The following is a 22,117-nucleotide window of genomic DNA, read 5'->3' on the forward strand; positions in this document are numbered from 1 at the left end:
CTCTGTGTTGGTGTATGCAGGAAACGAGCACTAGCAGGACCACAGATTGTTTTTCTCTCCGCATAGAAGAACTTCACATGCAAAGTAAATAATGTGCCACTGCAGAAATATTTATTGAAATAAATATGCAATTGATACACTTTCATATTATAGCACATAAATATTGAATTTAGAGGCAGTTCTTTTTAAAATTTCATTTAAATGTCAAAGATTTAGTTTCTCCAATTCACTTAGTCTCGTCAAAATGAAGGAAATATGATGTTACAATAAAACACTCTGTCTGTAGTGACAGATCATGGTCCAATTAATCGTTATCTCACTTATAATACTATATACTGTTTTTAGCTTATATTTTACTGCTATCGTGCTGAATCAGGGGTCAGGTGTTCACATCTACTGCTATATCAATAGTACTCATTCATATAGAATAATGTGACCATAATATTTACAATCTTAAAAATGAGCGAATAAAAGCTTCGGTTATACTGTGAAAAGATATCTTGATATATAAAACTTTAGGATTTAGACAAATATTTAGCAGATTTAAGAGTAAAACCAACCTCTACTATACTTTCAGAGTCTAAACACCATAATGCAACTTGCTACTCTAGTTTGGTGAAAACTGAAAACTGCGTCATGCTAGGTCGTTACAATCATTCAAACACTGATTTAAATGTCATTCTGTACAAGGAAATCATTTAGAAATCATCATAGGTATATTTAAACTTAACACCAAAGTCAGTCTGTTTTCATATCATTTATAAGAGCTGTATTTTAGCAAGTTTAAATCACTGCATATCAAACAGTTTTACAGTTGGTTAGAGAAAATCTGTCATTTTAAATCTCACACGAATAAGTGAGATTGTTCATTATTTTGATAATAAAACTAGTATAAAGTCTTAAGTGATATGAAAATCTCAGACAGACTTTGACAGTCCCATTAAGTGCTAAACGGGGAATGCACATAAAGATCCACAAAGTATTTTCTAAAATATATTAAAACAAAAAAAATGACACAAATATCTCTTACAGCTTAAAAGGTACACAGTATTCTATTGAATGTAAGTGTAGGGTCTCAGGGCTTGCACCACCTGACACTTAAGATGGCTTGTCACCTTCTTTCTTCAGACGGCTTCAGAAAACAGAAACAAAAATGAGTAAACATTGTGCAGTTGGTTGTCACACAGTTTATGAGTATAACTAAGCAACAATGACTTCAATGTTGGTCAATTTGGCTCAACAGTGGAGTGGCCATACTATAACCAAAAACCACATAATTACAGTAACAATGTAAAGCAATGATCAGTGGGATGGGAGAGCATGGAGGGCTGGAGTCCAGACAAAGGGTAATTTAAAAAAAACAGTTAATATGAGAGAAGTTCATTCTTCACATTGAAAATTATTGATTTCCTTTCGTATTATATTATTTTATTTGTTTCTACTAAAATATATATTTTCAATTCTCGCAGGTCAGGTACTATACAGTGTCCGCTCTTGGTGCAAAAGCGATTATTGCTAAGATAAATTGCAAAGCAAGCTCACCTAACCTGCGAAAGTGAAGAGTAAAAATTTGTTGTTTCTGCTAGGGAGAGTGTCTATGTGACTGATAGACCAGCTCAACAGTGTGGGAATTGTGTGATGATTTAACAGAAGTATTTCATGAGGTATCTTCAAGAAACCTTCCCAACAGGTTTGTCTTTGTTTCGACCCTATTAATAGATACTCAAAAACAAACTTTTATAACGTTCAAAGGCCTCACCTGTAGTAATCTTCCTGACTTGGTAGAGGCCCACCATGCAGGTGATGCCCATGCAGCCACTGCTGCTCCATAGCCATCCTCTGCAGCTCTGCAGACTGAGCATGCATGGCTTGGAGCTGGTGAGCAGCAGACATCTGAGGAATCGGGCCCTGCAGCTCTCGTGGATATGCAGCTCCTATGAAAGGCACAAAAAAAACCAAAAAAACTCAAATTACCTGCCAGCCAAGTTGCAGGAAATATGGTCACAATCTCTGCTTCATGAGTTACATTGCATTGAGCATTGAATAAGAGCAGAAGTATTTTTGCATAACATTATAATGTCACAGTGAAGTTGACCTTTGTCCATATGGATAGAAAATGCCATCACTTCATAATTTTTACCCTATTAGACATTGGTGTTAAATTGTGTCATAATTAGCATATGAATTTGTGGGTTATTCCAAAATGTGTGTCTGAGGTGTCAATGACCTTTGACCACCAAATTCTAAGCAGTTCATCCTTGAGTCCAAGTGAATGTAAGATATTTTAAGAAATTCCCTCAAGGTGTTGCTTTGATTATTACGTTCATAAGAATGGGACAGAAAGACAGACAATCTGAAAACATAATGCCTCCCGGCCCTGGTTAAAGGGAATAAAAAAAATTAATGAGAAAAACTATACTTTCTTAAGACTCAAATTGTGGGCTGTGATTATCTTAGATTACAAACCAAACAATGGGTGGCGCAGCATCTCATGATCATGAGGAAGATCGCTGAGTAAAGGGTTGGGTATTGGGCCACCAGGGAAGGGAAATCGGGCCAAACGCGGTCCTGTTGTCAGAGGGTCCACCAGAGGGTGAGGACTTGAACCTGTGAGAAGAATCAAGATATACAGGTAATCTGGTCAACCAGGTGTATCGCTGCTGATTAACTTCTGAAGATCCATAAAGTCCAACCTCACCTTGACCGAGGGGGTCCTGTTGGTGCAGGTGGAGGTGGGAGTGAATGTGAGAGTGCTGGTGATGATGCGGTGTCACATTGAGCATCTGCAGCCTGGCAGCAGGGTCAGTCGCCACAGAGGCCATCCTCTCCGCGTGAAGCCGCTCTGCAGTGAGTCGCTCGGCGTAATTCAGTTCTGGGCGCAGCTGAGGTCCTGCAAGTGCCATCCTCTCCCGCTCCAGGTGGTTCAACCCAGGATGGAAGGGTGCGAAAGGGTGGGGAGGCCCAGGAATGTGGGGTAGAGCCAGTGCGCCATGTCTGGCAAAGTGCTCCATGGGGTTGGCTGAGGGGTGTAAGGTTTCCAGGTCTGGGGGCTTCACCTCAAAACCAGGCTTCATCCTCTCACGGAGCTCTCTCTCTCTGAGGTTCCTCAGCTCGCGCTCTCTCAGGCTGGGTTCAGCACTGTACAAGCCAGGCATGTGGTAGGCAAGCAGGGGTTCACCGGGACTCAGGGACACATAGAAAGGATGGTTGCGGTTGGTTGGGGACATGACGTGAGGGCGGGCATATTCACTCAGGGTGCGCAGGGCAGGTGTATCAGGGCCAATATAGGGGGGCACAGCAGCTACAGTGGTGGGTGGCTGCTCAAAGGAGGGGCGCCCGTGGCCTTGAGCTGTCATCTGGGCCTCACTCATACGACTGTCATGGGAGGAACTGGTAGCTCTCTGAAAGCAAAGACAGCGGGTGAGATAACAGGTAGAGAAGATGCTTAAAAAAAGGAATTAAACGAATGTTGCACTCACAGCGTTTCTGTCTGCTTCCCTTTCTCGCTCTCTGTCCTTCTCCCTTTCACGCTCTTGTCGAGCACTGAGTTCAGCCTCTCTCCTAGACTTTTCCACCGCCTCCTCCCTTTTCTTGGCCAATTTGGAGGACGAGAGTGGAGTGAAGAACAAGTCTGTTCTAGCACAGGAGTTGTAACCGCGATCCAAGTGTTTGATAAAGCTGAAGGAAATGACAGGCATACATTAATTAGTATGACTCAACTTTCATTCCCACAAAATCGCACCATGAAGCCTGAGGAGCTTTTGGCTCTGTGCATGTGAAACATAATTAGATGTACATGAGCTGAACACTGCAGAAAAATGTTATGTAGTGTTTATTTGTCCCTGACCCTTACTGACATTTTAATAAACATGAAGCCACTTAAACCTGCATATTAAGTAGCTTTGGATATAATTCCTATCAGTTATAATGACATTTCAAGCACAAGGTAGTCGCTGAGATCTGGGAGTCAAAACAGCTTTTAAAAAAATCAATATGGCAACAACAAACAGACCACAAATTGATAATGTTTGGTGTTGTGTCTTGTGCAAGCCACCAATTTGGAGATGAAAACACAGGCCCCTTTTGAATCAATTCACTTTGTGTTTAACTGTGATTTCTTTAAATAATGTTTGGTTGTCAGGCCACTATTGTAAGTAAAATGTTACCATGAGTGATAGAAACAGTGTAATTTTCTTTAAATTTCGCAAATTATATACCAGAATACTAATAAAAGAAAATAAAGCTAAGAAGTGTTATCTGTTCTCAAGCAATGTGGTATATCTGATTTCATAGCAGTACATAAGACTGTCAAAACTATGCTTTTCTAAAGGGCAGTTCCTAAGAAACAATGTCTTCAGTCATACCGTGCAGACTGGCTGGCATGGGTTGCCATGTTAACGATGGTGGGCTCTGGCGAGGGGCTCCTAGGTGGAGATGGTGGGCTCTCTGCCTCTTCCATCTCATCCAGTGGCTCCTCTTTAATCTGAACGTGTGATCCCCCTGCTGTGCTGCTCGGCGAGGGTCTCAGGGGAAGAGGAAGGAAGGATGGCTGGAGGCTTGGGACCGGGCCAATAGAAGAAGATGTTACGGAGGTGAGAGAGTGTGAGGCTGCAGCAGGTGGGTGAGAAGAAGTGACGCCTTTTCCATGCTGGGTCTGCGCCTGAGAGATCACTGGAAGTTGGGCTGGAAGTGACTGCATTGGCAAAGGCTGTGGCATGAGCTGAAGAGGGGGAGGTGGAGCACCTGGAGGATGCTGGTTGGGCAGAGAAGTGAGAGGCTTTAGGGCAGGTGGAGGGGGGAGATTGGAGGGCATTTGGGGGAAAGGTGTGGGAGACTGGTGTAGTAGCTGTTTGTGTGAAGGTGGAATTGGGGTGGTGGGAGGAGGCTTGATTTGTGGGCCAGGCAGAGGAGGCTGAGGGAGCTGTGACTCCCTAAAGAAGGGTAGGGGTCGCTGGGGGGCCTGAGGTGATGGGCCATGCGACTGCAGAGGCTGTGCAGAGTTGAGAGCAGGTGGGACCTGAAATCCTGGAAAAAGAGGAGAGTCCTGACCCAACGCTGACGGCAGAGGAGGTGGACCAGAGAGAGGGTGGGAGGTGGGTTGTGGTCGACTGTTTTGATCCCCTGTTGCAGGTGCCTGACCTGCTGCTGGCTGAGGGGGGTCTGGAGAAGGAGGAGAGGGGCTCTGAGCGGGATCAGCAGGGGGGGTGCTTTGTGGTGGCTGAGGAGTAATGGCGGGACCCTGAGAGGGGGGGGCCTGCGGAACCGGTGTGTCAGCTAACACAGCAGCGGGGGCGACGGGCTCTGATGGGACACCGTTTGGCTGAGCAGACGAGTCAGAGTCGCTCTCGTGGCCCTGCTGAGGGCTGGGAATGCTGGGAGAGGAGCTGCGGTTGTCCTGATCAATGTCTTTGGTGTCACTGCTGCCATCATCCTGAGCGCTGCGGCTTTCTGAAGAGCTTTCCTCTTCTACCTCTGCCTCGCCCTCTGACCGGGAGCCCTGTGGATCCTGGAAGAACAAACACATCTGGATCATGTTGTGCCCAATTCATGCCTACTAATATATTATTATTATGTAGAAACTGAATTTTTATACTGCTAAATTTTACTACATGTGCTACTCTACAAAACAAGAAGTTTAGCATCTCTGTCAAACAAAATGTCACAATTGACAGCCTCTCACCTGTGTCTTCGGTCTTTTAGGTGTAACTTTTTCAGGCTCCTGAGAAGGACTCTCCCGTACACGTTTTGTTGTCTTTGGTGAGGTTACTTCCTCTTTTACCTTCTGTGGATACAGTGTGGTATTTACACAGTGATGTTAATTACTGACAGATGATGTTTATGTTGACTGACATGAGAACCTCAGTGATAGTGATACTGAACATGCCTGTCTGCAGATACACATTGTTTAGGTCGCTAACTAAAGTTTCATCAGCTCAAATGGTGAATTCCTTAAAGAATTCAGCTGTTGCTAAGTACACATCAAATACAAATTTGCATTTATTTGTAATTGACAACAATGTTTTGCTAAATCTGAATTTGAATGCCTTGTCTAGATGTCTACAGCACCACAAAAATACATTTGTGGTTATATTGGCTGAAAGTCTCTGTCCAAAGTTTTCACAGTCACAGTCCAAAATTTTATCTAAAAATAAAAAAAATCTTGTTTACTGTTCCAAAAATACTGTTTCATAATAGTCAGCACATAACTGCAAAGTGACTGCAGCCAACAAAACTGTATACCGATAACAAAATTGTACACTCCGTAATTAAGTATCTGTCAGGTTATTATAAGGCTGTTGGGATCAGTCAAGCTCCAACTGTTTTTGTAGCGGCATAATCAAAAAGTAGCCACACTGTCAACCTCTTTATTTCCAGGTGCATACAGGTGCATGTAAGTTTATGTTTATTAAATGTGTTGATCATGTTTACCTTGTTTGTCCTCTTAGTGGATTCATTCTTATTGTCAGTGGAAAACGATCTCAGAGAGTTAGAAGTCACTCCACTAGGGGAGGGCTGGTTACTGGACTGCTGATCCTCACTGGTGGGGGAGCCTGTGAGCCTCCTGTGACCACTTCTTAAAGATGAAAGCTGCTTTAAAAATAGTCACAAGTTGACAATGTTAAAATGCAGGCAAGAAAAACAACATTTTGAAATCTGATTCTTGTTGTATATTTTGATATTTTGACTACAAAATGGCATTTGCACAAACATTTACTTGTATATATGTATTAATAGCAATAAAGATGACAGTATGAGTGATCTGCCAGCTTTAGGCTTACAGGTGCTCTGCTTCGCCGTGTCCTCATGCCATGCTTGCTGTTCACCTCTTCTTCCTCTTTAACAGGTTTAAACATGAATGGAGCGCCTGCAGATTTTGGAGCTGGCGGCAGACATCCATGTTTGTTTTCAAAGTTGCGACAAGATGTGCACAGCAAAGGATTATCTCTTCCCCCTTGGTGCCAATCTTTAGAACCTGTCAGAGAAAACTGACTTTAGGTACAAGATATTTCACTTTAAAACACTTGTATTACATAAACTACTGAACACCATCCAATCTCATAAATCAAAAATACAGACTTGTACTCACTTGTTGTACCACAGTAGCTGCAGCTCTTGATGTCCTGTTCACTGTCTTCACTATCAAGATCATCCTCGCTGGCAGAACTCACATCCACTGCAAAGGAAAATATCATCTTAGATAAAAATTAAGTCCAATGCATCTCTTGATTGCACAACTATTCCCTTGTTCAGCAGCAATGGCAAGATACTTCTGAGGAACATTAAGGAGTGCTCACCCGAATAATTTCGCGATGGGGTGTTTACTGGAGCCGCCGCCGAGCGAGTCTTTGCCTTGCGAGAGGATGGCTGTCGGCGTTGCTGTCTATAAGCTCTTGTCCCTGCGGCCTCAGGAGTTTTCTTCCAGTGGTAATAGAAAGTGATCAGCTCTCCCTGGTGATAAAACCACAGACTTTTAGGAATAATATGAGTTATGCTTGTGAATTACTGTGTGCTTTACAAATTGGTCTGTATGCAAAACCAAAGTGTTCAATTACAGTCTTTTTGCTGGGTAGAAAGTCTTTCCGGATGCGGAAAAAATTCTTCCCATATTGTCTCAGGCCTTTGATGAAATGTTTCTGTGGAGAAAAAGGATGGAGAGAGGTGGGTATAATTAAATCATATTGCACTGTAAAAAAAGGCTCCAGCACAGATAATATTAATCTTAGGATACTGTATATAGCAGCATTTATCAACCACAGCATGGTTATTGTTTAAGTACTAGACTGATTAGCTGTTTGAGGAAGTGGTTAAAAAAACATGGTTTTACTGCCTGTTTGTATCCTTGCTGTTTTAACAGTAGTCAGTGAAGGTAAGAGAACTGATCTCAGTTTTTTTATTTACACTTCCTGCACTGTTAAACATGTTGGTTATGTTTAAAATACATAGACAGTTTCCCACCAGTTCATAAAGATTTTTTATCTCCCTGCACAAACTTTGTCAATGACAAACAAACTATCAGCACTGACCTTCAGTGCTGTGTTACAAGCAAAAGACGTCTCACCACATCACCCTCCGACCAGCATTTCTCAATGAGCTTTGGCAGAGGCTTCTTGACCAGACGCTGGAGAGCTTTTGCTGCATCATAATGACTTGCATGTAGCTAGAATAGAGAAAAAAAATGTTGTTAGTAAATCTGCAATATAATATTGTTGTTCTTGGAATTAACTGGAAAATTATGAATATAATTAATTTGCTCTGCACCATGTTAAGAGCGTTGAGGGTGGTGTCATCACGGGAGGCTGCTAAACATCCATCCTCTGTGGATCCACCATCACACATCCCTGCAAATGCTGCCATGCTCCTTGAAAAATAAACACAATACAGCTCTGATGTCAGATAAAATCAATATTCAAAGTGCCTTTTTACACTTTCCAAATTTTATGTTCCAACAAGTGATTCTGAAATTCTTATCAATACAGGCCTTTTATTCTCCAGCAGAAAACCAGCAGTGTTAACTATGTTTCTTCTCTATTCCCTTGCCCCACTTAAAAAAAGGTTTCTCACTAGTAAGTAAGAAATCAGGTCAACAACCAGTGTGTGTTTAAACACAACACTTGTTTCACAGGAGAAACGTCGTCTTGTTTTTTCCCCCAAATAAACACAAATGCTGGCAAAAGAAAAAATGTGTTCGAAGCCCTGAATAAAATCAATTTGGAAACAAAAAGCACACATGAGACATAACTATGTTTAAACTGACTGATTTAAATGTATTGCAGCTAGCTAAGACAGGAGCTTAACCACACTGGCATTCACATGACCAGACCCAAACTGGTTTTGTTTTGCATATACTTCCCCATTTGGGACACTTTTCTCATTACCATGTCAAAAGGCCAGTCAGTAACCCTTTTTTTCTTTTTTTCATTTCATTAAATAGCTGCATGTTGTTCTTCAGTAGATATATATCTGTAGCTGTAGGTAAATTATCAGAGTTTATCATAAAATTCTACTCTAATTTTTGATTAACTTTTGATACTTTTACACTGTTGTGTATTTGTATGTTGAATCTTAATTTGACATTCTCAAAAAATATCTTAATCTACTGCTGCAAAGGTGCTAGCCGTAATACATGGCTTTAGACTGATTAAGTTTAGACTAGTGCAGACACTGACCTTGCAGCTCTGAGGTACATGAGCAGGTCACAGTCATTGACCCCTGGTGTCCACATGAGCTCCTCACTCTCTGTCTGAGTCTGTAAACCAGGAGCAGGCCGTGGCTGCAACTCTGGAAGCTTGGCCTGCAATGAAACCGAAGAAGAGACAGGAGCTAGTAAACACTTAGACTTCCTCAAAGGACAACAGCTGTGTGCTCTGTTACCATTTATCTTTAATAAGGTGTAATGTGTCACAAAAAAAAAAAAAATCCAAGTGCTTATTTTTTATCACAACAGTCACACAATTTTCAAGCATCCTTTATAAGAAATCACACAATTTCTTAGGAGTTTTAGGAGTGATTTAACTGTGTATAATTGCATAATTACAATGTGTGATAAATCATTTAATGGATAAAGGATGTTGCTGCTGTTTAGTAATAGTACATGCTAGTATCAACATGCTACATAGATATTCAAATATATCCTCAGAACACATATTGGCTATTACAGAAATGCATACAACCTGCATGACACGCAAATAATAATGCACACTGCACAAGAGCTGTTTATCTGGAACTATTTTGTTAATCAAATAATCATTTTAGTCATTGTTGAAGCAAAAATGATACATATTTGTAGGTTTTAGCTTCTTGGGAAGCTAAAACCTACAAATATGTAGCATTTTGAGAATTTTGGGACTGTTGGCTGCACAAAACATGACATTTGAAGATGACACCTTAGAGTCTAGGAAATTACAACAGGCATTTTTCACCAATCTTTGACATTTTACTCTTCATTTTGAGGTTTTCAAAATGTTTCTTTAACCAAATAAATAAATAAATCTGACTACTGAATATATAAAAGCACTGTATTAATAACTGCAATATCAACTTTTATTCAAATATGATATGAATAATGTTTAGTTGTTGCAGGGTTTACCTGATGACTTGGCCCCACTCTTATCTCGCCCTGTGTGCTGTTCAGGCTCCTAAAAAAAAAAAAAAACATCCCAAGTTTATATTGTACATTACATTTCTGTGTCTCCAATAATAGTCTTGGCATCTGCTGAGTGTTAAGTATGATGGGAAAGCAAAGTCAAATGTGTTCACATAGTTGAAGTCGGCCTGCCACATATTACCTATCAATTACTTGGTACTTATCGCTGAACGGTCGGTAAACAGACGTATAATCGATATGTGTGTAAGTTGGCAATAGTCAGAGCAGCTTTCCTGCCAGTTCACAGTGATTTCAGCAGCAGAACATCCCGCCCCTCCATCACTGTGAACCAATCTCGGCTGCGACCTGCGACGTTTCCTTATATTACATGAATGAAATCTGACGCTAACCACCGCAAAAAGACTGTCAATCAATCAAACATGCGCTGCTAATTTTCTCGGTCACCATTACGAGAACAGTGTGTGCTACTTCGGAGATCATAACAGGTTGGCAGTGGCTGGATGGCTGCTTCACCTACGCTGGTTAATCTTAGTTAAAATATGCGATCAATAATAAATACCAATATTAGCATGCACAGCATAGCGTTGACATCCGTACGTGAAGCGACAACGACCCATATATTAAACGATGCATACGGCTAATCTGCTTTACAGGCATTATCTAAAATAAGAGCCGCACAAATAGCTGTTAGCTACATCAAATCAAACAGAAAACCTTTTCTTTTTTTTTTCCAAGAGGACCTGCTAGCTGCTAACGAGACAGTAACATTACGCTGTTATTTGGCTAGCTTGTTAGCCAGACACGAACTTCGTGACCACTGACACTCCGACTATTTCACACAAATGTATTTCAAAGTCCGGCTGCGAAACACTAAAAGACGTATTTAATACACACCTAACTAAAATAAGAAAGCAAACGGTTAGTTAATCAAGTTACCTCCGCGGACTGAACAGGTCGTCCATGTCGAGGGATGTTTGGATGTGGCTTGTTGACACTACGCAGCGCAGTGGGCGATACACACAAACTATGCGAACCCCCTATTACATGGCTATTCAAAATGGAGGCGGTGTTGTGGAGGGAGTCAGTCTAGTTTTTTTTTTTTTTTTTTTTTTTTTTTTCCCAGTGCAATGACCTCAGCAGCCACAGCTAAGCCTTCAAAGTTGTCTGGGTGTACATAACTGAGCATGTGCCGCGGATCAGCAGCAGCAGCAGCCACTGGGAGCTGCTCATCACCAGCTGCTGCCGCTGCACAGGCGTCCATGAATCAGGCAGCACAGCACACGGTGTACCGCTGTGGGCCGTCGACAACATTATGTAAGCCATTACATTAACCTGAACTCTTCGTTACCAGTGTAGGACTGCATCTTTACACATCTTCACCACATTTCCAATGTGGTTACAGTCAGATGCAGTGATTTACAAGCACAACAAGCACCTTAAGAACAATATGATATTATAGGTTATGCGGATCGTTTGTTGATAGCAGCCTGTGCTAATAACCCAAAAGCATGAACATATGGTCTTGTCACACCTCATGTCTTTATTGACATATTAGGATGGATAAATATGGTGATTCAACTGGAGGCTAATGCTAATGCTAATGCTGCTAATAATAATAATAATAATATTAATAATAAGAAGAAGATAATGATGGTGGATTTTTTACTTATTATTATTATTGTTATCATTATTATTATTATTATTATTTAATCAATTTTTTTAATTCATATATTTAGATTTACTGTAGTTCTGCAAAATTATCTTACAATTGTAGTATAAATATATATATATATATATATATATATATATATATATATATATATAGCAGAAATAAGCCAAAAAACAAGTGAAGAGAAGGAATAAATACATACATACATAAACTATGAGTATATAATAATCTTATAACATGATTGCATTATGATACAACATTAACATTTACTTTCCTGTTTCATTTTGGATTTTGGGACAAAGACATTATTTCTAATTAGTTGGTTCCACTTTTTCAGGCAGTTTTGTCCATAGTTTCGGTTTGTTGGTAATTTTATTTTCATCTTATAGACCTTTACACATTTAATGTGTTTGTATGTTCTCTTGTGGATGTTGAGCCAATGTCCAGCCAAAAATTTGCCGAAACCAAAAGAATAATTAACAGTTGTCCCAGTCTTCAGGGATTACTCTGCTCTTTTTCAAGTATATTTCTGAAGCATTACCAAACAATGTACATTCAAATGTCTTAGTTAGGTTATGAATTCATATCATGATGATGATGAACTAACTAACAAACCCCTATTTTCAATGAGAATGATGGAAACAAGTTGAACTGTGAAATAGAACTTTTCCATTTAAAGTGAAAGCATTTATTCCTGTCAACCTGCAGACAATATTGTGATGTTTCACTTTTAAACAAAAGCAAAGATTTTCTGTTTGCACAAGATAAAGGTTTTATGATTGAAATAATAAGAAGAGGAGGAAAAAAGTCGATTTCAGAGAGTTACAATTTCAGCGTTTCTAAGCAGAAAGAACACGTGGCTCAATTTCAAGTTTCCCAACAGGGGTCAGGTGCTTCGTTGTAATTATACTGGAAATGTGTCTAGCACTTGATCAGAGTCAAACTGAATTGAATGGACTTAGTTTAATAAGACACCTGTGTAGATAAGGTCCCACAATTCACATATCAAGACAAAAAACAAGCCATGAAGTCCAAGGAACTCAAAGGAACTGTCTGGAAGAATGGGATAAACTTGTCTAAATCCAGGTGTGCAAAGCTTGTAGAGACTTACCCAAAGGAGACTCACATTTGTTATTGCTGCCAAAGGGGCTACTACAAAGTACTGAATTAAGGGACTTAATATTTCTATGAAGAGATTGCAGTTTTTTTTTTTTAAATAAATTTACAAAAGTACATAAGAACATGTGATCTTGCCACAATAGTTTTTCTCTTTGGATTATTGAGTGTAGACTGATGGGCAAAAATGGTAACATTATGCTTCACTCATGGATATTTTTCTATTTTTGGGTGAATACAGTGCATTTGGAAAGTCTTCAGACCCCTTTAATTTTTTCACATTTTGTATAGTTTTATGCTAAAATTAAAAAAAAAAAATCATTTCACCATAAGGACAAAGTGAAAACAGAATTTTAGAATTTTTTACAAATTTATTAATAAGGAAAACTGAAATATCACATGGACATAAGCTTACCTAAGCTAACCCTTTGCTATAGCGCTTGAAATCTAACTCAGGTGCCTCAATTTCTCTTGATCATCTTTGAGATGTTTCTACACCTTGATTGAGTCCACCTGTGGTCAGTTCAGCTGATTGGACACGATTTGGAAAGGCACACACCTGTCTACATAAGGTCTCACACTGAAAGCATATCAGTGCTACCAAAAAAGCAGAGCACAGTGGCCTCTATTCTTAAATGTAGTCAGTACTCTATCTTGAGCTGGCTGCCCGGCCAAACTGAGCAATCAGGGGAGAAGCGCCTTGATAAGAGACGTGACCAAGAACCCAGGGATCACTCTGGCTGCGCTCCAGAGACCCTGTGTGGAGATGGGAGGAACTGACAGAAGGACTTAAGACTTTGTCATTATGGGGTAGAGTGTAAATTGATGAGGGAAATTCTTTTTTCTTTTAATTTATTATTTACTTTGACATTAGGTTGCAACACAACAAAATGTGAAAAAAATTGAAGGGGTCTGAAGACTTTCTAAATGCACTGTAAGTGGTTTCACAGGTCACTCTGTTGCTGAATCGCCATTTTGTTTCACTGCATTATATTAAAAAAAAAAAAAAAAAAAAAAAAAAAAAAAATCACATCAATCTCATATCAGCCAACAGAAACACCCACTACAACAACAGCAAAAATAATAACAAATAATCACAATAGATTATTTCACTAAGAAAACTTTTTTTATTAACCGTGTGTTCAAGTGCAGCTTTTGTGATTGCAAATAGTCAGTGCTGTAAATAAATATTATAATCAGATCTAGTTTTACTTCACATTAAAAAAAAAAAAAAACAAGACAGTACAGTTGAATATTTGCTTTTAAAGCATCGCGATTCCAATAACTACAGTTTCTTTCTATAAATTCATTACCACTGTTGGTATGTGAATAGTTCTACATAAATTATCATTGCTTAATTGTTTTCCATCATTATTCAATGTGTTGTTATGCATTTGTATGTGTGAATCCATTAGTATGTGAAGTAAATGTTTAATCCATTCACTCTATCACTGGTTTTCTGAAGCTTTTTCCAGCAAAGTGAGCCTTGTCTCCCAAATCCTCTTCAATTCTGCAGTAAAGAAAAGATTTACAGTTAGTTTCCTTTCACAAATTTGTTTTACAACAAGTGGCCCTTTTCCCCCCAATGTATTAAAATGAGTTACTGATTAAGTTTAAAGCCCTAACTATGGCATTTTTGAGGTCCAAAGATAAGAAACAATGACTTACCTAAGAATCTGGTTGTATTTTGCCAAACGCTCAGAGCGGCAAGGTGCCCCAGTCTTGATCTGAAAAGATTGTATAAAATGACCAAAGGAATTCAACCTCAGCATTAATCTTTATCAGTTTATTTTAATATCAATGTCACAAATATAATGTTGCATTTTAGCCATTTCTACTGGATATCTTTTATTTAGATTTAGTTAATCAAAAGGATGCACAGGATGTTGCCATTTTAGTAGATACACTTAACTAGTAATGCATTCCTGCAATAAATTCTACTTTTATGAAGGTAGGATAATAAATTCACTAGCATAAATGTGCCATTTATTATGTTCTCAAAAGGAAGTTGTTCAACAAATATTTAAATGATCTGAATTTACCTGTCCAGTGCACAAGCCGACCACCAAATCTGCAATGAAGGTGTCCTCAGTTTCACCAGAGCGATGGCTGACCATCACACCCCAGCCATTCTCCTGCGCCATCTTACACCTGTGAGAAGGAGGAGGGAAGAGATTTTGCTGATAGGGCATCAACTTCTAGATAATCAGATAATCTTGATAATCTGAGTAAACTTCATTCATTCAGTCTGACATCAAGTCCATGTTTGTCAACTTCTAGTTGAAAGGAGAGGTCACTTTGTTTTGCTTCTCACAGTCTGACCATTTTTGAGTCGCTATGATGAGCATAATTCAGGGGTGTGTGGTAATTCAGAAGGCTGAAACCAAGCTAGGTCATTGCAGGGTTTATCTTCTAATATTCAGCTGACCTACATACACATGACTGTTGTAAGTTTAAAATGTTGACTTACGCTCTCATCGACTCAGTGACTGTGCCAATCTGATTGACTTTCAGCAGCAGACAGTTGCAGGCTTTCTCCTCCACGGCCTTGCTGATGCGATTGGGGTTGGTCACTGTCAGATCGTCTCCAACAATCTGGATGTCTGTGCTGCCAGTGAAGTTGGTCCAGGCCGCCCAATCGTCCTGGTCAAAGGGATCCTCGATGGAAACCACTGTGAGAGAAAATATGCAGACGTTCCTCATTGAAAGTTAAACTGATGATCAGTATGGCTTTAACTGAAACATTGGTGATCACCTGTTTCAATCAAAGCATCGGTCAAAATCCAAAAAGGCAACTTCTAAACAAACCAATGAAGGTTTTAATAAAGGTGTTAAAGAACAATTCTGCTTTATTGAAACTTGGGCTGCATTTGGGCTGAGCCATCATTTTCTATCAGTTATGAAACGCATTGCCCAAAGGTCAGTTCAGGGCCATGGACCTTTGTCATACTTCACTCTCTTCATGTGTTACTACAAAAGTCTAATTTTGCACAGACTTTGCACTTATCTGCAGATATTGAAGAAACATTGTTGACATATTCTTAAAAGCAGGACGTGACACCGCTATCTTTGTACCGGGTTATTTTTTTAGTACAAACAAAGAGGATAGTTGTGATAAATAGTCATTTTAATTTAAGCTCCTGTTGGAATTCATAACGACTGACAATACAGTCATTGTGGGTCAAAGGACAAATTTGTGTCGACACAAATTTGTGTCTGCTTCAGATTTTACTTGCTTCAAAAGTGAGATGACTTTCAACCTTTTCTATCCTTAAAATTTTTTTCTTTTATCTTTTCTGTTTCATATCCATTTAAAATTGAGCTGCAGCTCAAGATGCAATGCATTCTCTTATTTGTTTCAAGAGTTAAAAAATGTATTTTAGAAAAAAAAAAACAAACCAAAAAAAAAAACAAAAAAAAAAAAAAAGGATGACCTGTGGATACTGCTGTTTTTTGTTGCCATTTTTGGCTTTATTTGATATTCAACAGTTGCACAATGTTCACAATAGCACATAATCAATTTGCCAAACCCTCTTAGAGGATGAACAGATTAAAGCTACTGAACAGCTGGATCCCTTACCTTCATGAGACTGTGTTGGTGCAGACATTATTACTACACAGTGTGTCCCGTTCTACTCGTGCTAAATAAAAAGAGAAAAAAAGAGAAAGTGAGGGTTACCTGGATAATCCTTCACAAAGCTCTTGTAGAGGTCAGCCAGCTCGTCAGGAGTGATGTAACGGCTTGGGTCGTCAGGAGACTTGAAGTCAAGGTCGTATTTTCCCTCCCTGTAGAATTCAGATGCTGCCACATCCATGCCGATCACAACCTCATCTGTATATCCGGCCTTAGCAATGGCCTCCTTTATTAACTCCAGAGCTGTGGGGTTAAACGGTAAATATTTAGTTATAGTTGCAGAGTATTACTTAAGATGTATGCTATAAAACAAGCATGAAGCCCCACAGATAATAATCAACCACAGGTACATGGATGATGATGATGTCTACACTCTGTCGACACCAGAAAAATAGAAACCCCTGAAACATTGTAACACAACCCAATTCAACAGTTCTGTGACAACTAGTACCTTTGTACAACGTACATTTTAACTGTTGTAAAAGAAAAGTCTTGATTCAACTATTTTGTAATTTGTGAGGCTATATAATGTTGTGTTGCTTTTAATTGCATTTTGCTCCACCATGTATGTGAATGACTTAGACAAAACATCCTTAAATATAATACAGTCCAATACAACACCACCACTAACTACAGTCTCAAAACTTATCAAAGAAATTAGTCTATGCACAACCTAACCCTCAAAAAGCAGTGCCCCTTATAGCACATTAACGTTTGTTATTGTGATAAAGACATTGTAATATCACTCTGGTCAAAATGTGTTTTGAAAGGAACTGGAAAACTGTGCTGATCTTGCAGTTGTAAGCAAAAAACAGCTCCAATATTTACCTTCCTGGTTTTCCAGGATGTTTGGAGCAAAGCCACCTTCGTCACCCACATTGGTGGCATCCTGTCCATACTTCTTCTTGATGACATTTTTGAGATTATGGTAGACCTCGGCTCCGATGCGCATGGCCTCTTTGAAGGTGCTAGCACCAATAGGAAGGATCATAAACTCCTGCATGGCGAGCTTGTTGCCGGCATGAGAGCCACCATTGATCACATTGAAGGCCTGGTGGAGGTGGAGAGGGGAGAATTGAGAGCTGCCTGTGACCTCACTATAAACTGGCAGGTGAAAAATAAAGGAAATGTATGCATTTCATTTTGTGCACAGATCCTCACCGGCACAGGCAAGATGACCTCGGGGTTTCCTGCAAGGTCAGCAATGTGACGATAGAGGGGGACTCCCTTCTCTGCTGCACCAGCCTTGCAAACAGCCAGAGACACACCCAGGATGGCATTTGCTCCAAATTTGGCTGTTTTAAGTACAGAAAAAAATTGAATTTACTTACAGAAACATCTTGGATCCAGTAAGAGAGCCACATCAATGCTGCATTCACACAATGCCATCAGCATGGGAAGAATAGGATTCTGACTTCAGAGTGTTCACACATTATTCAAAAATGGTTACCCCTGCTGTTTGCCTTGTACTCATATCATTTAAATAGACTGAATTAGCTACTTTTGTGGTGTTACATATTGTATTTAGGGGCATTCAATATCATGTGAAATCAGATAAAAACAAACCACTTTATTTTCCACTTTTGTGGACAACAAGGTTTTATCATATTCATCTCTTTAATGTTTAGTTCTTTTATAATTAGCCACTTATATTCTATTTGTGTTAGTATTGGATTTCAGTTCATTGTAACTTCCAGTGATAGTGGATTTGCAATTACCAGGTTTGTTGACACCTCCTGTAGCTCTTTTCACCAAGTGGGAAATACAGCCACCAGCAACATGTCACTGTTCAGATATTTAAAGAAGTCTGGACTGCACTGCATATGGTTGTTACAGAGTACGGGGCGACAACACTGTGATTATTGTCACTTACATTTGTTCTCTGTGCCATCCATGTCAATCATCATCTGGTCAATTCTCTCTTGCTCAACCACAGATAAATTCTGATGAGATGGGGTAGAACAAGTTAGGAGTTATTAACATTAACATTGAAAAAATGAAAGAAAAATTCAAAAACTTCATTACTACAAAATTTGGAAAGTCAAAACAAACACTGTGTGAGGATAATGTCCTTACTTGGCCAACAAGTGCAGGTGCAATAGTTGAATTTATGTGATCTACAGCCTGTGAGACTCCTGTGACAGACAGATTATTATGATTATTGTTGCAAATTTGGCAAAAGCAAAATTAAAGCTATGCGATTATCAACACATGCAACTATTCATTCTTAAATACATACGTCAAATCATGCAAGAGTATAGATTTTTTTCAGATTTTTTTTGTTTTACATCTTTTTCATTTCTCTTATTCAACCTGTTCTATTTGCAGCACTGGAGTAAGAGAGCATGCTTTTACTGACAATTCACCATGCGTATCATATCTGGTCAATTCCCAAAAGCATTCAATGATCAGTTGTTATGACTGTGTAATTAAATGGCAACGTAATTATTTTTGTGTCAAACAGACAAATCTTAGATTTTAATTTAGAAGACAGGCAATGGAAACTCACTAACCCTTTCACATCTGGCAAAGAGGAAGAGAGAGAGAGTAGAGTAAAGATGACACAAGAAAGAGAGAAAAATTGAGAAAAGTATATAATATAATATTTTTTTCTTTAAATTTACTTAGGCTTCAATCTTTGAATAATAATAACTTTATTTATATAGCTCTTTTCTTAACAAAGTTACAAAATGCTCCACAGTATATATATTTAGCAACTACAGCTTTCTTAAAAGAAAAGATTATGTACAAACCTTTCCCAAGGTAGCGAGACTTGTCATTGTCACGGAGCTCCAAGGCTTCATAGATTCCAGTAGATGCTCCACTTGGTACAGCTGCCCTAAACAAGCCTGAGAAATGTACATGAAAGAAGACATAGGAATAACTAAATAAAATTAAAAATATTGGGGGGAAAAAAAACACAGTTTAACAAATAAATGAGGATGCTTTTAGGATATTAGCTTGTGAAATCAATTTTATTATTGAGGCCCAGTGGCCATAAATTCATATATTTTCAAAATAGCTACCCCTTCTCTGCCACTTTAAGTACCCTTCATTGTCACAGATTTTAGAGTAATAGAGTACATTTAGACCTACCTTTGTCAGTGTAAAGGTCAACCTCTACTGTGGGGTTTCCACGAGAATCAAAGATCTCTCGGGCGTGGATCTTGACAATAGACATGGTGCAGGACCTTGAGATGAGACAAACAAGTTGAAGTTATTACTATCTGGGGATGCTCCAGACAAACATGTGCCGTAGACTGTCAAGTGTGACAGAAAAAATTATTCAAGACCAAACTCAAAGCTATCGAAAAATTTATTTTTCTATTACTGAAACACGTCTAGTGTACCTCTTTTACTCTCTTTCGTCCTTGGAGCTTACTCACAAAAATATCCTGACCTAGCTTCAAGCTTAGGAGTGCTAACGGGCGTGCTACCATCCTAATTGGATTAGGCTCCTCATCTGATTAATCACATGGCAGTATGGATGCAGAAAAGGAAGGTTAAGCTTGTAGTTACAGCTAGCTTGTGTTGCTGCAGTAAAACGTCTATAAATTTCAAGTTGTAGCATCGAGCCATGAGCCTACAGAATTTTTGCCATATAAAAGTTATTCTTCCATTAATCACATGACATGATATCCCCAATAATGCCTCTCCCCTTTGCTTGCCAGATAAGCAAGCAGACTAACTAACCAACACATTGACTCTTCCTGCAGACTGGGTTGCATACAGGAGAACAGAACATAAAGGAAACAGGGATCCTGTTGCAATTGCCAAAATGAATAAACACCAGATTCAAGGCAGGACTGCTGCAGACAAACCTAATCTAATTCATTGGCAAAGCCATGAAATCCAGCATGTCAAACACATACTCATCCAACCAATAACTGTTACTCAGTGAAGAACATCTGGATTATAATATTAACAAAAACTCCAACTGTGTCTGCAGTTAAAGTTTTCCTCTGTTTGTGTGTGTGTGTGTGTGTGTGTCTTTGATGGTGGTGTATAGAGGAAACTATGAGATCACCTGAGATAACATCTACTCACTCTCGGGATTTTATTTTGTTGGTGGATTTTGTTGTTGTTGGTGGAACTAAAACCTTTGGACCACCTGGGGTTCAGGTGGGCCTGGCCTGGAGTGCGGATGAAATTAAATTTAAACAAATCTACAATCACAATGGGCAATTCAACACCACAAATCTAAAGGCATATGTCAATACATGAAAAAATGTTGGGCTAAACTTCCAAACTTTTAAAACTATCATGCGCATCATATCTGGTCAAATCCCAAAAGCATTCAATGAGGTAAGGGGACATATTGTTCAGATTTATTGTTTGTTTGTTTGTTTGTAAAATCACTGCATCTCATTAGGAATCTGGCGAGTTGTCACTCTGGAAAAGTACTGCTGATTTAGGATTAGCTGTGTTAATCACTGCATAGGTTTAACACACTGAATACTGTCAGATCACTGTCTAACCAAATAAAATACGTAAGTCATTAAACATTAAAGCAGAGTATAAACTTCTCCAACCCTTTATACAGTCTGTGCCCCAAACAACGTTTCTGAGTGCGACTTCTGCGTGGACAGGTTTGGTTTAGCTAGCTAGCTGAGCTGAACCCAGAAAAGACTTGAACGTTTCACCCAAAACGACAAAAAAAAGTCTGTTGACAGACTACAATCACAAGAAAAACGAATAAATTACATGTATCCATGAGAAAAGCGGTGGAGAAAGAACAAATAAGTGAGTGTACCTTGCTGTTGACCGCAGAAGGTGGAGGAGCGTTAGAGAAGTCAGTCTTCTTCTGGTGTTATTTTGTGGCGGTTGGGAAACAGCTTTTCAGTGAAATACCGCCGCCTTCTGAAAGAGGCAGCGTCTTCTTCTACTGACATTTATCCAGCATGTGAGAGGACTTGTATCCGTGTTGCTGCCCCCACATTATTAACGTGAACTAACTGTGCTTGGGGTTCATTTTAATATACATTTACATCACTGAGTGATCGACTATTTATTTCTTATCTGTTTACTCTTTTTTTTAACTTCTCTGCTCACTTCACACACTTTACATTACTTTTTTTTTTTTTTAAACCTTTATCCCATTTTTTCTTTTAATGTGCAGAATTTAGTTTTGTTGAGGAAAATTGCTAGAAAATTTGTCAGCACTGGGAAGGCATCAGATATAATGTCTCATTACAGAAAAGTAACACAACTAATCAGTGTAATCTGGTGGGTCTGAATAGCCTCATGTGCAATAAATTAAACAGGTGAGAAATGATAAAGTAAAACAAAGATATACTTAAAGTAACTTCAATTCACTTCAGATGACACATCTAAAGCAGGCTATTGTCCTGTTCCCCTGAGTATTAGTCTGAAACAGTTTGACAATTAATAAACTAGTCAACGACAAACTTGATTGAGCACTTCTAAATAAACACAGGATTTAAGCCTCAATTGGTTTAAGAAATATTTGGGACATTCATCCTCTCACTGAGTTGCAGCAGTCACTGAAGTTAATTACATGGCTAAGATGCTAAAAACTTACATTATGGAGCACTTTGTAATTTTTATTTCAAAAAGTGTGATAAAATACTCA

The 22,117-nt window shown here is 39.1% G+C and overlaps 2 protein-coding genes across 4 annotated transcripts; both read right to left on the bottom strand.

The window, feature by feature from the left end:
- Positions 1 to 89: 89 nt before the first annotated feature.
- On the bottom strand, positions 90 to 11,325 carry rereb (arginine-glutamic acid dipeptide (RE) repeats b). Of its 2 annotated transcripts, none has more exons than XM_071493518.1 (17): positions 11,042 to 11,325; positions 10,088 to 10,136; positions 9,168 to 9,292; positions 8,260 to 8,359; positions 8,060 to 8,158; positions 7,554 to 7,634; positions 7,296 to 7,449; positions 7,088 to 7,174; positions 6,780 to 6,973; positions 6,430 to 6,588; positions 5,681 to 5,782; positions 4,365 to 5,506; positions 3,480 to 3,678; positions 2,699 to 3,401; positions 2,467 to 2,607; positions 1,760 to 1,934; positions 90 to 1,132 (listed from the first exon to the last, which is right to left on the bottom strand). In XM_071493518.1, exons 1-17 carry the CDS (start codon positions 11,065 to 11,067, stop codon positions 1,099 to 1,101), a joined length of 3,570 nt encoding a protein of 1,189 aa, XP_071349619.1. In that variant the 5' UTR covers positions 11,068 to 11,325; the 3' UTR covers positions 90 to 1,098. The 2 variants fall into 2 exon arrangements, with proteins under 2 accessions (XP_071349619.1, XP_071349617.1); XM_071493516.1 differs by having other exon boundaries at positions 6,430 to 6,591; positions 11,042 to 11,324.
- A 2,667-nt stretch (positions 11,326 to 13,992) lies between these two features.
- Positions 13,993 to 21,409, bottom strand: eno1b (enolase 1b, (alpha)). Of its 2 annotated transcripts, none has more exons than XM_071494654.1 (12): positions 21,278 to 21,409; positions 19,621 to 19,715; positions 19,278 to 19,373; positions 18,601 to 18,659; positions 18,398 to 18,467; positions 17,686 to 17,819; positions 17,353 to 17,575; positions 16,570 to 16,767; positions 15,361 to 15,562; positions 14,933 to 15,041; positions 14,559 to 14,617; positions 13,993 to 14,400 (listed from the first exon to the last, which is right to left on the bottom strand). In XM_071494654.1, the coding sequence occupies exons 2-12, from the start codon at positions 19,703 to 19,705 to the stop codon at positions 14,331 to 14,333; spliced, it is 1,305 nt and encodes a 434-aa protein (XP_071350755.1). In that variant the 5' UTR covers positions 19,706 to 19,715; positions 21,278 to 21,409; the 3' UTR covers positions 13,993 to 14,330. The 2 variants fall into 2 exon arrangements, with proteins under 2 accessions (XP_071350755.1, XP_071350756.1); XM_071494655.1 differs by lacking the exon at positions 21,278 to 21,409 and adding an exon at positions 19,875 to 19,963 and having other exon boundaries at positions 14,097 to 14,400.
- Positions 21,410 to 22,117: the final 708 nt, after the last annotated feature.

Source organism: Trachinotus anak, unplaced genomic scaffold (genome assembly GCF_046630095.1).
Source record: "Trachinotus anak isolate AG129_WGS33_773 ecotype Australia unplaced genomic scaffold, CSIRO_AGI_Tana_v1 ptg000013l, whole genome shotgun sequence".
NCBI lineage: Eukaryota > Metazoa > Chordata > Actinopteri > Carangiformes > Carangidae > Trachinotus > Trachinotus anak.

Coding starts and splice junctions, on each gene's coding strand:
- eno1b (XM_071494654.1), bottom strand. CDS start 19,705: ATGTCTATTGTCAAGATCCACGCCCGAGAGATCTTTGATTCTCGTGGA. Junction 18,468..18,600: donor CACCTGCACTTGTTGGCCAA/GTAAGGACATTA, acceptor CCATCTCATCAG/AATTTATCTGTGGTTGAGCA. Junction 17,576..17,685: donor AGGTCATCTTGCCTGTGCCG/GTGAGGATCTGT, acceptor CACCTCCACCAG/GCCTTCAATGTGATCAATGG.
- rereb (XM_071493516.1), bottom strand. CDS start 11,067: ATGGACGACCTGTTCAGTCCGCGGAG. Junction 3,679..4,364: donor CATGCCAGCCAGTCTGCACG/GTATGACTGAAG, acceptor CATTTCCTTCAG/CTTTATCAAACACTTGGATC. Junction 3,402..3,479: donor GGGAAGCAGACAGAAACGCT/GTGAGTGCAACA, acceptor CTTTGCTTTCAG/AGAGCTACCAGTTCCTCCCA.